General features: G+C 40.6%; 1 protein-coding gene across 6 annotated transcripts in view; it reads right to left on the reverse strand.

The window, feature by feature from the left end:
- LOC149319097 (Krueppel-like factor 12) overlaps positions 1–15523 on the reverse strand; it is a 261087-nt gene that overhangs the window by 62915 nt on the left and 182649 nt on the right. For 5 of the 6 annotated variants that reach the window (XM_089511110.1, XM_089511111.1, XM_089511108.1 and 2 more), the window contains exon 5: positions 14914–14973. The exons of the other annotated variant lie outside the window; for it this stretch is intronic. In XM_089511110.1, coding sequence (XP_089367236.1) covers positions 14914–14973 — 60 coding nt within the window. The remainder of the gene's footprint in view (positions 1–14913; positions 14974–15523) is intronic. 6 annotated transcript variants of the gene reach the window in all.

The following is a 15523-nucleotide window of genomic DNA, read 5'->3' on the forward strand; positions in this document are numbered from 1 at the left end:
AAAGCGAGCACAACTTATCTTTGCTGAGAGAGACAAGGAGCAGGAATCCCAACAACTTATTAAAAGCATTATGGCATAGGGTTTTATCATATTGATAGATAGAGGCAATGTGGGAGACATAGGGGGGCAGAAAGAGAGATGAGGCACTCAGCCCACAGTACTAGAGCATAGAAAAGTTACTTGCCAGCATACTGACTACAGGATTCTAAAGGTCATTGCCCAAAAAAGTAACTTTCTCAAAGTGTGACAATGTTGGCCTCCTCCTTTAATCAGCCTTCCGGTCACACAATTCCTCCCAGGCCAACTGACAAACTCCCAAGTTGCCTTCCAGTTGCACACCTGTTTTGACACACAGACGGCATTCTTGCCTTTCATATGCAGGATTAACTCCACACCTCCCCAGAAACAACAATAACAAATGCAACAGCTGTACATCCAGTGGGGCTTTGCTGCAGATGCAGCACTCTTCTTCTGGGCATCCTGACTGAGCCCACTGCTAAGAAGGGCTTTGAAACCACACCGGCCTGGTTTGCCCTGTCAATGACACCTTGAATGGGCCTGGAGGCTGGCCAGATGCAAAAGCGGAAGGGGCTCTCCATCTTCATTTTTGTTTTTAAGAAAATATTTAAGCTATTTGTAGACTGCCTTTCATTGTAATAAATAACTCAATGGTTTACAATGTAATGCAGTACACTCAATACAATGTAATGTACTGTAGACTGCCTTTCTTTGCAATAAATAACACAATAAAAGCAACAGTAAAATAGATGGCAAGGTATTCAGGGACCAGCAAAGTCAGTATGAAGGATCAGCAATGATTTGCGGGTTGGGTGGGTATGTTTTTACTAACAGGTGAATCCGCAGCATTGTAAATGCCTGTTGTATCTGTAAGAGAGGGGTGGGCAATACATAGCCCACACACAGCCACCCATCTGTTTTTGCTGCTCTTCTCTCCAATTTACCAAATGTTCTGATGTGGCAGCAGCAGCAGAAGAGCAGCCAGCAATTTAAAGCAAGGTGCCTGGGGAACAGTCACCTCATTTTCAAGTTAAAAACCCTCCCAGAATCTTCCTGGATGTGGTATTCAGCTTGAAAGCAAGGAGTGCATTCCTCACGTGCCCTGATCTAAAGGAATTGTGTGGGGTTTCCACCCAACCTTAGAAGAAAATCTTGTAGAAGAAATGGCATTGTGCAGCTGTTACTGGATGGGGGGAGGGCAGACAGTGTGGGTCCCCATCCCTGGAATGTACTCACCCTTGCTAGGAGAGCAATTTCTGGGAATCAGGGGTCAATTTCTCCTCTAGACCCTCTTTTAGGCCTCAGCCTGCCCCACACATCATGACCATATACCTCTGTTTTCTTCTTCAGTCTCTCTCAAAATGGTGCCAGGAAGTGATGTTCCTGTTGTAAGAAAAGGACATGGGACCACTGTGGAGAAGGCCCTCCTTCAAGTCACTATACGTTTCCCTCTAGATCTGTCACATTTGTACAGCGTCCTCTAATCACCTTTGCAATATGTGCTCTTTCAAGTAGTCTGGTTCCCAGCTATTCAAGGCCTTGGAAGTCAACAACACTGAAATAGGCAGCCGGTGAAATTCCCTGAAGTAGCACTGATACAACACGTGCATAATAGGATGTTCCATTAGGCTTAATCATAGAGTTTTGAAACAGCTACAGTTTCTGAATTGTCTTGGCAGTCCCACAAAAATGGATTGTGACAGTCCAGTTTAGACGTTTCTAATGCATGTTACTATGGCCAACCAATCTCCATTTTCTAGAGCTCCCACCATTACTTCTGCAAGGTCTCTTGTGCTTTTGCTTAAATGCTGCAATAAACAGATGTAGGAGGATCGATACCTTCCACCAGGTCAATAAAAGGAAACAAGATTGTTGAGATATTTTGGGCTGGCAGCACAATGTGTTATGTTCTCTCTCCCAGCCCTGTGATGAAGGGTAAATGTGACAGTGTGTTTGCAGTTCTTCAGAACATGTGGGAGAATTGTTTTATACTTTGCTGTACTTTTTTGCAATTGCAGTAATATTTTTGCTATTTGTACTGCCTTGGGTCCCAGCCTGGGATAAAGGCAGCTTATAAATAAATTAATAAAGTAAATAAATAAGTAAGTAAAATAGGCAGTTCTTTAAAAATAAATGTGTGCCACAGCTGCAGTGCTGCTGCATATATGTTCATTTAAGACTTTCATTCTGTTATATGGGTCAGGATAATCCATTAGAGCAAGACTGGAGACTCCATGGTTCTCTGAATGTTGTTGGACTGCAGCTTCCATTATCCTCCATCTCTGGCAATTCTGACTAAGGGTGCTGTGTGCTACAGTCCAACATGTGGAGGCTCCCAAGTTTCCCATCCCAGTGTTAGGGTACATACTTTGCATATATACCATTTTTGTTCTGTTCTTAGCATCTCCAGTTTAAAAGACCTCAGGTTGTAAGGCCTGGGAAAGGCCTGGACCTACAGTTCTTGAAGAGTCAGTGCCAGTCAAAATGGACAGCACTCGGCTAGATTCACCAATGATCAGAACCAGAAACACACAAGGCAGCTTTGTATAGGAATGTTCTCATCCCAAAGAAATTCAGTGTTACATGAGCAAACACTCACTTAGCAATGCTCCTTTCCCTTTATCTTCCTCCCCTTCAGCCCTCCCAATATGTGACCCAGAGGGTCTTCCAATCTCCTAGGACAGTTTTTGAAGGTGCATGGGAGAAGGGGTTGCAGGAGTAAGGAGGGCTCATTCTTTGCTCATTCTGCTGATGAGGGTAGCGACATGTAGAGGAGGACAAAGTTCCTGTACACTTAATAGCTGTGTAACAAACGTGATTCTGGTCAGATACAACTTGCCCTGCAGGGGTAAGGAAAACTGGGCCTCCTGAAATTCTGCCTTCTGTACATCTGTTAATGAATGCAGGTGCCATCACTCTGGCTGGCACAGACAGGCCATTAATAAATACAAGCCAATGCTTATACACTTTTTGTGTACACTTGAGCTCTGAAAGCCAAGGATGACAAGATTGCTAGGGCCTGCTCACTAGCCAAAAATTCAGAAACAACTCCATTACAATTTTTAGCTTAATCTCACTGGTATGTTGAAATATGGTTTTGGCAAAAATGATAAGTGCAAAATTTTTGTATGGTTTAATGTACTTTCATAAAAAGCTCCTGACTGTACATGTGTACTGTACAAACACAAACACACACTGTTAAACTTACTAAAGTCATAAGAGAATGCCAGAATTAAATTCTCACTAAAACAATAGGCAAAGGGCAAAATTGCTTCTAAGAACAGAAGGGTTTTTTTTCTTTTCCAGAAGCAATGGTATGTTGCCTTTGATCCCTTTTTTTTAAAAGGAAAACACTTCATCAATATTAAATGAATGTTCATCCCCAGTGCTCAACACTCAAGCAAGCACCAGTTTTTCAAAATCCTTAGAATCCTCCCAGAATACTGTGAATCTGACTCCTCAATGCTGACAAATGTTTTACTTCACTCACCATAGTTACATTTTCCTGTCAGTTCTGGCAGCCAGGCAGGTAACAAAAAGGAGGAGAGCCACACACAGAGACAGACACACAGATAGAGTCAGACATAGAGAGAGAGAGAGAGAAAGAGAGAGAGACTTGGCCTGTGTTATTAGCAAATCAAGCTAATGGGAGCTGCTTATTAGAACACCAGGTTTTCTGAAACTTAGCTGAGCTTTTCCGAGTCAGTGTAAACCCAGGAAACCAAGAATGATTACTTACAAGCTTCCTGCCTCTGTGCAGGTGCAGGATTCAAAAGATCCTGCATAATTCATGATGGAAAAATGAAGTCGTGCTCACTCTTCTAGCTAGCAGGAGATCCACTGTCTCTTATATACTCGTTTTTTTAAAAAAGCAGACTGAAATTTTTGCAAAGCTTGGGAACATTTCTGTTTTGAACCACAAATCTCAGAATTCTCCAGCTATGCTGGCTGGGATGTTTTAGAAATTTTAGTTTAAATTTTCCCCCCAAGGTCTGGAATGCTAGACATGACACTGCTCCAAGACTGTGAAGAAGACTTGGACAGGTTGTTCATGGCAGGCCCCTCTCTGTCCTGACAGGTCTGAGCAGACAGTAGCAGCTGCTGTTCCTTATGTACGCTCCTATTTCTTGCCATTGCTTTTTCTCTGGCAGTGCAAGAGAAGCAGCAACTGTGCCAGGAGACTCTGGTGGTGACCTGTGGGCCTCCTGCTGAGAAGCCAGCTTCAGCAAATGTCTAGCAACACTGGTAGTGGTTGTGCAGCTTTTCAACTTGCTACTCTAGACCATGTTTTTCAAAGTTCCTAATTTCAGTAAGCATCTCCTTTAACAACACGTCAGCCAAGGAACCCACAAGTTTTCCCAAGAATCAGGGTGGGCAACCATTAGACTTCCATACACTGATGAGCTCCTACTCCCATCATGCCTCACCATTGGGCAAGCAGTAGATCTAATGTGGAATGGAGTTGATGTCATCTGGAGAGCTACAGGTTCCCCAGCCTGCCCTAGAACAGAATTTGTAAACCATTCATACAAGATACAAACACAGAAAGCTAACTCACTGCACAAGGCTGTTGCTAAAAATAGCACAAAATGTGGCTTTAAGTAAAATTTCCACCCTGGGTGGGGGGTATGTCAAGTTGCAGTCCGAAATGAAAAACATTCAGCATGAAATATACCTGCATCTGTATCTCCTATGACTTTAAAACCTGAATTGTAGTCGGCAAAAATCAGCAGAAAAAGCAAGTCTGTTTTCCTTTCAGAAAATATTCAACCTTCAAACTGAATACTGAAGGTTCATAAACAGGTTCATATTGAACCTGCTTTTTAAAAAATCCAATGACTTCCTTTCATTTCAGAAACTTATAGTAATGCACCTAATCAAAATATTCTAAAAATCCAATATACTAATAAAGAACGTAGTGTAATGGTTTGTGTGTTGGACTAAAACTCTGAGAGACCAAGGTTGAAATCTCCACTCAGCTATGGAAACCCACTCAGTGACCTTCGATCAGTCTATCTCAGCTTAAGAGGAAGGCAATGGCAAAATTTCTCTGAATAAATGCTGCTGAGAAAACCTCATGAGATTATCATATTGTGTCAGAGTTGACTTGAAAGTACATAGGCCCATTACAGACAGGCCAAAACAAAGCTGCTTCGGGTCACTTTGGAGATATGCTGTTTAAATGACACACATATCTTAAGAGGCCAGAAGCTGCCCTCCAGGCCTTAGTATTGGATCATGGCTTTGGCATGGCTTTTGACCTCTTAGGATGCATGCATCATTTAAACAGCATACCTCCAAAGTGACCCGAAGCAGCTTTATTTTGGCCTGTCTGCATGGACCCTTCGTTACAACAATACTAATGGACTTCATTCTCTAAATTAGGATCCTTGTGTTACCACCCATTCACAGAAGGGAAGTCTCCTAAAGTTTGCACAAGCTTAACAAATCTTGAGGGGAAAATTATGGGTAGTGGTGGTGGAGAAGGAAACAATGAAGCCTGGTAAGAACTAAAAAGAACTTAGAAAAGGTCTGAAGTACAACTTGCATTATCCTTCAGCCAATATGGGAGCTGTAGTAAAGAAATAAAAAAATTGAGGAAGTTTTCTAAGCTCTTGGACTGAGCATGCTATTAGAACTGCCAAATGACCATAGAGGGAATGGCAAAGAAACAAAAATCCTGGGAATGAGAAACATAATAGAGAACCTGCAAGGCAGATTCACTGTCTGACTGAAATAGTGAATAGCAGCATTCTTTTGTTACTTCTGTAACATAACCACAAAACCAACACAACAATTGGTCACTGTGTGGTACCCACTGAAGTCTTCCAGGACACCAATGAAAGTCATTCTCCTTTTGAGATTCCTCCTATCCTAATTCAGTTACCTTTAAAAAAACATCTTGTTGCCAGGCATACTGAAAATGAAGCACTAGCTGGAGGTAAAGCTGTCCACTATATCCATTCCACCAAAGTAACTCTGGGTGGCATGACTCAACAAACCAGGAGAGGAGAACAAAGAGACCAGGATGACAACATAGCAAGAAGAATGGCAAGTGCCACATATGGTGGTAAAAACTAGACGCATCAGTATTAAAACTGGCCTTCCTGGATTTGCATAATTTGGGATTTCTCCCAGAACCACCTTCATATTACTGTGCATATATGTCCCTATGGTCTAAACTGTAAAAGTTATGTTCCTGTCTGGTCACAGAATGCACCTATGGATCTGGCACACAGATAATTATGGAACCCTATGATTTTATATAAAGCAGCCTCTCAAACCTCTTCAAACCATGTATCATTGCTGCATCCACAGTTCTGTAGTTTTTTTGGTTGGTTTGATGGTATAAAACTCATGAAGATCCAGGGGGATCCATACAATATCACAATACCCTGTGGAAGCAACCCTTGTAGATTAGTCATTGTTTTTATTTTACATCAACTGCTCCCCAGGGCACACATTTTGTGACTGACCATGCCCTCACTGCAGCCACTGTATTATAGCTTTTTAAAGTACCATGAACCTCCAGCGGTTGCCCTCCTGAACAAAGTAACAATGAACAAATCAGTATATTTGCCCAGATAGTTTATACGTTTAAAGGTATGAGAGAATTTCAGAACATTTTAAACATTGTAGTAACCCTACATGGCTAAATCACTTAAAGGCTTCCCAGGGGAGCAGCCTTAGAGTTGTATCAAGACTGAGAAGATTCTGTTCCAAGCATTTCTAGATTTCACTTATGGACAATGATTATAGTAATTTTTGGCGTGTTACAGGCGGCCCAGAAGGGGCAGTCTCGCGCCGCTGCTGGTTGCTGCGTCCGGGAACCGCAGCATCCAAACCACGTGGTTCCCAGACGCAGCAAAGAAGGAGCGCAAAAATCGTGCTCCTTCCTCAGCCCCGGAAGAGACGCCGCGAGGTGCTAGTCGCGCACTCGCGGCAACACTTCTGCTGCGTGACGTGTGGATGCAGAGCATCCGCTACGTCAAAATGGCGGTGGCCGTGTGGAATGGCCATGTGGAACGCGTGAGGGGCAAGGTGCGTCAGGAAGCGCCGCCCTTCGCACGTAATGACGGCGCAATGATGGCACCTCATGGGCCCGTCTGTAACACGCCATAGTCAACGGCAGCATGTGCATGTGGCTACACCAACATGGCCACCCATTTGACTATAATGGGATTTCATTATGCACATTTATTCTCACTCTGAGAACCGAACTCCCATGAATGGGAAGGGCATGCTGTATTGCCAAAACAGCCAGGACCCAAGCTGCATGAATCATGCAGACACAACAAAATCAGCTCAATAATTAGTATTTTACTAATTGTAGTATGCTGTATTGCAGTCTACCCCTTCTTGAGACTGCATGTAATTACCATGTGTGGTATTTACCTATTTAACTTTATCGCCTGCATTTGAAAGCAAGAGGTTTTAGGATCTGGCACTATGCTAGATGAAACACCACATATGTCAGCATGAAGAATGGAAAGGAAAAGCATTCCATTTGAATTTAGGTAGTGAAGAAAAAATGCAGATAAGGAGGGAAACAAGCCAAATGAAGTGGCTTCCAGCCACTTGGTAGGTGGGGTGTTTAGACAATGCATGCCTCCAAAGCAGCTGGAAGCCATGTCAAAGCCACATTACAGTGTTTAGGACCAGAACAAAATGGAGCTGGGATAATGTGACTCCTGGTGGCACCGGTCGGCCCCTGCATCTATGGACTACCTTGGAAGCGGGCTGCGTGGACAGCAGGGTTTTGACCCACTTCTGGCTAGAGTGGACTTGAGCCCGCCTGCTCTGGCCCTAAGTTTTTATCTCTATAGTGTAAGTTGCAACTTTGAGGAGCTTCATGGGTGGTATTGATGCTTCTGGAGAACTGAAGCAGGTGTTTTCAATAAAACACACTTCAGCTACTCCTGTACTACAAAAATACTACACATCCCATACCCTCTTCCTGAAAGAAACTGTATCCAATACAAGTCTGCTTCCACAGAACAGACTGCAGCTTAGGGTGGCAGGAAATATAAAATAATATTCTGCATTAAAAAGGCTTTGCAAGTCAATGTGCTTTTGTCCTCTGAAGCTAATAGTGTCTTTAGAAATAAGTGACATTTAGCTACAAAGTACATTATAACTAGTATGACCTTGATTATAAAAGAGTGACCACTCAATACAGATGTAACTTTCTGGACAGTTACCATAAATCCATGTTTTCTGATTTTGTCTGTAATGGTAGTACAATTTTTAATTTGATTTTAATTATAGTAGGAGCTTCCAATTATGTTTGGGAATGTTGTTCATGTTTGGCCACTTGTGATTTAATTATTGTGTTTTGTAATGGCCAATTGGCTGGGCAATAAATGTGAAACTAGCATGACAAGGCTTCCACTGGTAATTGGCTGAGTACAGAACAATGAACTGTTTGGGCTAAATAAAAACTATGATCCTAACTACCCATTGCATGCAAACATGTTTAAGAGAAACCCACTGGCTTTTTTGTTATTTAAAAAAGAAGAGAAACTTCTGAAGTGGGTGATTTGGAATAAAGAAGAGCAATAGGGAAGTCATGTTTAACTCTTTCCAGGTCATCTTTTCCTGCTCCATGTCACCCCAGTGTTTTCATCCTTTCAGCCATTTTCTTGGTTTCCCAACAGGTGTTAATACTTGCAAATCTGGGCTTTGGTCTGTGGGGAAAGTGGCTGGTTGTTGCAAACTGGATCATTGCTGTCAAGAGCAGAGGAAAGATTCAGCACCCCACCATGTCCCTCCACTATGTCCCAAAGCATTCTTTTTGTCAAAAGAAATAGCTGTTAGGGTTTTTTAAAGGCATGTCTGTGTATAACATGTAGTTAGTGATGTGTGGGCTTCAGAGCTAAAGTACAGCAAACAGCAAACAGCAAACTGCAAACTTCACCTGCAAGCATAAATATTATATTTCCTTCCCAGATATGACACATCCTTAGCTCATGCCCTTTAAAGCCAGCACTCTTTTTAGTGACACAGAGATCTGCTCATTAGTGGATAAGCACTTGTTCTTTGATTACTGCAGAAGTGATACACAGTTCCTGATCATGAAATCCAATACACAGTTAGTGATAATGAAATCCTTTTAATCTCTTATTTCAGCGAAAGAAATCAAATGCTTGTGTTAAGTATTTAAGATGGTATAATCAATTCTGATCAAGCTTTCTTCTTCCTGAATTTTTTAATGCTTAAAATGAGTCAATTCAGATCTCTTTCACTGTACAATTATAGGACTGGTCTTACTTTGTTGCTATCTCTTTCTTATTCAGCAACACGTTGTCTGAAGTCTTTTTCTTGGGGGGGGGGGGGTGTTTTCAAATCAAGCATGTAAATACATTTTATTCCTTGATACTTGTTCATGCAGCATCATTAATCCCCAGCATGAAATCAATAGGCTTAAAACACTTAATCATATCAAAATGGAACATACAAATCCATGCAGATGACTTTGTGTACTAGACAGGGAGATAAACAACATTTATAGTCTGTCTTCTCATCAGGAGAAAAAATATCTTAAGACTATCAGAAGAATATGAGTATATTCTCTTTCTCTCACTTATTCAGCAGCATTATCAGGCAAGGCCAGTTTCAGCTCCACAGATACAATACCATTATAACAGACACCAACACACACCAAGGCTGTGTTTTCAGAAGTAGTGGAGAGATAATATTACTTTGGCCACACCAGTAAAATGCCTGTGTTCTTTAATCAATGGACAGCTAAACATCTGCATTTGTCTGAGCTTCTGTATATTCCTAGTAGTAGTCCAAGATTTGGGTGGACGAGTATAAAGTGCATTTTATACAGCTACAGCACTTACAGTTTAATCCTATACATGATTACTCAGAAATACTGTAAGTGCCATTATTCAGTAGTGATGACTCCCAGTGAAGGTGATTAATTGACAGATTAACAAATAACAAAGAGGTTGACTGATGTAATACAAATATTTAGAAAAGCTGTGGTTGGCAGATGCTATCGTAGGATAGTAATTCATCCCGATCCGTTACATAGAAAATAATGTCCACTATAAGATACATCCTGCTCTAATATGTGTATATTAACTAAGAATGATTGATTACTCCTCCTCATCAGAACTATTATTTTAATCCAATGGCAATCTAGGAAGATTTAACCTATTAACCTGTCAATCAGTTAAAACATATACATGAAACTGATTAATATTTCTATGCTTATGTAATAATCCTAGTATTTTGAAACCCAAAACAACCCTTCCTCACAGATGATCAGGAGACTCAATAATCCTCCAGTGAAAAAGGTGCATATACAGTGGGCCCTTGATGTCTGCTGGGGTTTAGTTCCAGGATCCCCCCCATGGATACCAAATCTGTGGATGCTCAAGTTCCATTAAATATAATGGCATAGCAAAATGATGTTCCTTACATAAAATGGCAAAAATCAAGGCTTGTTTTTTGGGATTTATATATTTAAAAAATATTTTCAAGCTGTGGATGCTTGAATTAGCGAATAAAGAATCTGTGGATATGGAGGACTGACTGCACTCATGAAGAACCAAAATATTCTATGAGAAAAATTTTTTTAAACCCTGCAAGATTTAACAAGGACTGTCTCTCCTACCATGCAGTGACACATTCTCCTTTCCTAACAAGTAAGTCTGCCATACAAACTTTCTTCAACTGTTTTGCTAATTGCTAATTAATAATTAATTAAGTTATTAGTAATAAAAAGTTACTAGTAACATCAATAATAACCAACTACAGACCAATATCCATTTAACTGGTCATAAAGCACTCTGAATTCAGTGGTACTTTAACTTTTGCATATTTTTTCCTCAGTAAGTTTGAATCACAAAAATCGATCCCTGATATGGAACACTTCCAATTATTGAATTTGTTTTATTTATATGCCATCTTTCTCCCATAGTAAGAACCAAGGTGGCTGAAATCAGAATTAGTTAAATTAAGTTTTTAAAAGGTAACTCCCAGTTTGCATGTTTCTGACATTTATATACTCACATTTTAACAAAACCTTCTTTGGGAGCCCAAGATTGGGATAGGAATTAAAATACATACATATATACACTTCATACTCTTAACAGAGAAATATATATCTATGTTTATATTATGTATTGAGTTGTTGTCTAAAAGCTATAAAATTATATACCTTTCTATCAGTCTCAAGGCACTAGACTCCTAAACCCTTTACTTATTACTTTTTTTTCTAGGCCTTGGTTTGAAATAGTCTTCATTGACTGGTGCTTTCAAAATATGATTCACTACAGCTCCTATAACCAGTATAGTTATATGGGCTGTGATATTTGGGGAATTGTACTCCAGCACATCTGGAGGGCACCAGATTCGAAAAGTCTAGTCTCTAACATTATAACCAATCAAGTTGTTAATAATATATGTATCCTTCCTTTCCTCTAATTATTTGAAAGTGATTCCTATCACTTTCACCTTTCAATTAATCTTCATAACATTAATCTGGTGGGACAGGTGTCCACAGTGGGCTGGAATTTACTGGTGCACTGAGGTCCAGAGTGGCCATGAAGTCTAGAGGTGCCCAGATCCATTGTAATCCCTGGCACCATGAAGAAAAAAAATAGGAAAAACTGTAGATTATCCCTGAGGGGATTTATAAAAACTAATTATCTTGTATCTCTTCTCCATATCATGTGTGCAGCTTGCTGGAGTCACTAAGGGGAAGTGTCAGAGCAACCTCAAGCAACATTCTGATCTGCTGTGCCTCCTGACCTGTCCCTTGCCTAAGCATCCAGAAGAGAAAGTATATGCTTCAACAGTTAAAACTGGGGCTGTGTGAGGCTTAAGAGATGGAGAGGTGTGTTTTGCTTTATTTTGCATTTTAAAGAACTATAGTTTTAAGAGGTAGGCCCTTGGTATCCATTGGGGTTTGTCAAATTTAAGCAAAACTAAAACTTAAGAAACTGTATGCAAATTCAACAAGAGTCCTAGAAAACTGCTTTCAGAGAGTAGGATAATTTAAGTCAAGCAGTCCTTTCAACTCACAACTGTTTCCCTCTACATGAAATCCCAAAGGCAGCTCCACAGCTGCCAGTCATAGAGTAAGCCAAGTTGTCAGCTAGGAAGGCAACAGCAGGCCCTAGATGCCAACATGGAAAGCTATATTGTAGAATCTGGCACCTGGATCTTGCAGCTGCCAAACACAGCCCATCTGGTGGAAGGGAGCAAGCTGTGTGGCCACAGAATAAAACAGGAATGAAAGAAAAATACAAGAGCAAGCTGAATACTGGGGTGGGGAGAATAAAAGGACAAGAAATATAATGAAGACACTGGCATTTATGTGGGGTATATTGGTAATATATTATCCTACATAAACATGAACCTGCAATGGGGATCTGTGGATAGGAGAAATCTTGACTTGTAATAGGTACTCCAGTATGGAGCAATTATAATCCTCCCCTATACTATCTCAACTTTCAACCCTTTGTTTTCTCTCATAAATGAATTGTTACCATTAATATGAAAAATAGAAGTACACTATACTTGGGAAGAGAGATGTAGTGAAGGCAACAGCTGCCATTTGCCTCTGAACCAGAACACAATGATCCTTCTTCAAAGTTTGTGATTCAGATCTCCTATTGAAAATGGCATGCAGTTTTTTAATAAAGAAAGTGTGTACAAAATGTGTACATTTGAGAAAACAGTGGACACAATTGCATAGATTGGAGAAAGTGGCTTACAAAAAGGAAGTGATGAATGAAAATTGCATGTCAAAGGAATACACACACACACACACAAACATGGAGAAAATGAATACAAAAATATGTAGAAAATTTTGTACAGTGGGACCTTGGTATCCATGGGTATCCATTCTGGATGCCCCCTCCCACGGATACCAAAATCAGCAGACTTCAAGTCCCATTGTCCCCAATGGTGGTAAAAGTAACATAATGTTGCCTGCTAGAAACACTCCTGGCCTGCTGCTGCACAACATCTGACACAGCAAGACCAAAGCGGCCTATCAACCTGTCAGATATTTTGTTTTTCTGTGGGACTTGAAAGTGAAAGGACTGCCTATCAAGCACCTGGCAGACCTCAGTGTATAGCTAGAGGGCTGCTCAGCTAATGCACACATCAACAGCTTACAATGAAAGATGGCGAATCCTCTCAGTTTTGTTTTGCCCATATTTATATTTAAAAAACAAAAACAAACTTCAAGTTCTTTCCATCCCAACTATGGAGAAATTTGCAAATGTTGGTAAATTCTCCAAAAGCAAACTGAAATAATACCCTTCTCCTTTTGCTCTGGCTAAATTCAACAGGCACAACTACTTTCAGCATAGAGGGGCCCTGTTGTATCTGGCTAGTGTTACAGATGAGGAGACTGTCGGGAGAAAGAAGCACTCAAGCGGTTTATTGTGGAAAGATTCAAACCGTGCCATTAAAGAGTTAAGTAGACAAAATCAAAGCAAGACCACATGAGGGATGAGTCAAACAAATGCCTTCATTTCTCAATGGCATTAATGTAGAACAGTGGTCCCCAAACTGTGCCTTTTAAGAGATTTTTGGAATTCAACTCCCAGAAGCCTCAGCCATGTTGGCCAATAGTCTGGGATTCTGGAAGCTGAAGTCCAAAATCCTTTAAAAAGCATAGTTTGCGGACCACTGATCTAGAAAGTGTGAAGCAGGCCTGAAGTGAACAAAGACAGCAAGATTATACAGTGCACCCACGTCATACGTGGGTGCCCTTTATGCGGCTTTCAGCTTACACTGAAAGCAGCGTAACGGGAGAGAAATGGCGCGTGTGCCATGCACAAGCCCCATTTTTTTCAATGGGGCTTGAGCATACACACGATTTGCCTTAGGCAGAGGGGTCCAGAACAGATCCCCACATAATGCAACGGCGCACTGTAGGTGTCCTTCATCTGTGGTATAAAAAGGAATGCAATTAAATTTTCAGTCTCAATTAAGGTATCATTGGTATACCTCCTGAGCCTTTTTGCAAGAAAATGTACACCTTGTGTTGACCATATTACCATTTGCACGATTAACAGAGTTTTCAAGGGATAATGCATACTAAGAACAATGCATATAATCTATTTTATGTACATTATTTTTTAAAGCCCTCAAATATTCAAAACACATGCTTTAATTAAACAGGAAAATTATGTAAATTAGGTACATTATAAAAATAAATGTGCATCTTGGAGGAAAACATGTAAAATGTTTGTGAATTTCACAGCAGGAAGAAAACACATAGTTTTGCAAACTGAATATGATACAGGTTTGGGAATAAAATGCAGGTGGGATGTGGAAAGACTCAATGAAAATGGGAGTGAAAGTCCTGCACCAATCAATTTTATTTAGGTGGGTGCTGAATGAAAGTATATTTGAGAGTGGGGCTGGCTCCTTCCCTTTTACATGCTTTCAGTATACAGTATAAAGATACTGAATGTGCTCTTATTGGATGACTGTGATTTTGCTGTATGAGCAAAACTTGCTATCCTTTAAGAAGAATAACCTACTAGTGAATCTAAAGTTATGACACCTTCGCCTCTGTCCCCCTCCCAGCTTTGAACAGCCTTTGGAGACAGGGGAGCTGTGCTGCATTTAGCCTGGTGTGTGACAAATGGTGCAGGCCTATGCACTATATTTTTTTCACACTAGGACTCCAGAGGATCTTAGATACCAGGAGATAATAGGCAGGTTTGAAGAGGAAAATGAAGCAAAAATCTCTACGTGCTAATCCTCTATTTTCCCCTTCAAAAAGTTGTTCCTCTCCACTTTTTTTTTTTTTTTACAAGGGTCAGCTCCCACAGAGGGAAATAAAACTGAATTGAACTATTTCTCAAAAATCACACAACATCAACATTATATAATTTGCAATAAAATACTTCATACCTGGAGTTGAAAAAACGAAAAGTGTTAACAGCTGACCTGGCACAGCCCCACATGCTCTCTCTGGAAATTGAACACAGACAATTAGGAATTTTAAGAGACCCCCAAAGAACTGCAGAAGGGTATAGACAACAGGGAGGGAAATGTACAGCAAAAACAAGCACATAGCCTATCTCGAGGATTTTGCATTCCTCCACATTAACTTCACCTGCAACTAGCATTTAAACAGCTGTGAGGAGCATAACGTTATGCCACTCAAGTATACCACTGGGTAATTTAAAGAATTTAGTGAGGGTTTAAAAAGGCTATCTGGGAGTTTCTGTCAACAGAAATATTTGACATTCAATTTGGAAGCAGCATTAGTTGTTAAGCTGTGAACACCAAGACTTCAAATTCAGTAAGGACATGATTCCTATATCCAAAGTCAGATTTCCCATAAGGCCAGATGAGCCTTCCAACTCATTGTATGGACGTCCCATGGCATCCCAGACATTACATAGAAAAGAAAGCTGGTGTGCTTTTAGTTTCAATATTACTCCTTCTCTGGTCAACCCCTAGTTCCAGTGAGTCATTCATTTCAGCTTGAATTAAAACATTTAATTGGGCCAGGACC

This window comes from Sceloporus occidentalis, unplaced genomic scaffold (genome assembly GCF_023333645.1).
Source record: "Sceloporus occidentalis isolate IW3139 unplaced genomic scaffold, rSceOcc1.0.p SCAF_2, whole genome shotgun sequence".
NCBI lineage: Eukaryota > Metazoa > Chordata > Lepidosauria > Squamata > Phrynosomatidae > Sceloporus > Sceloporus occidentalis.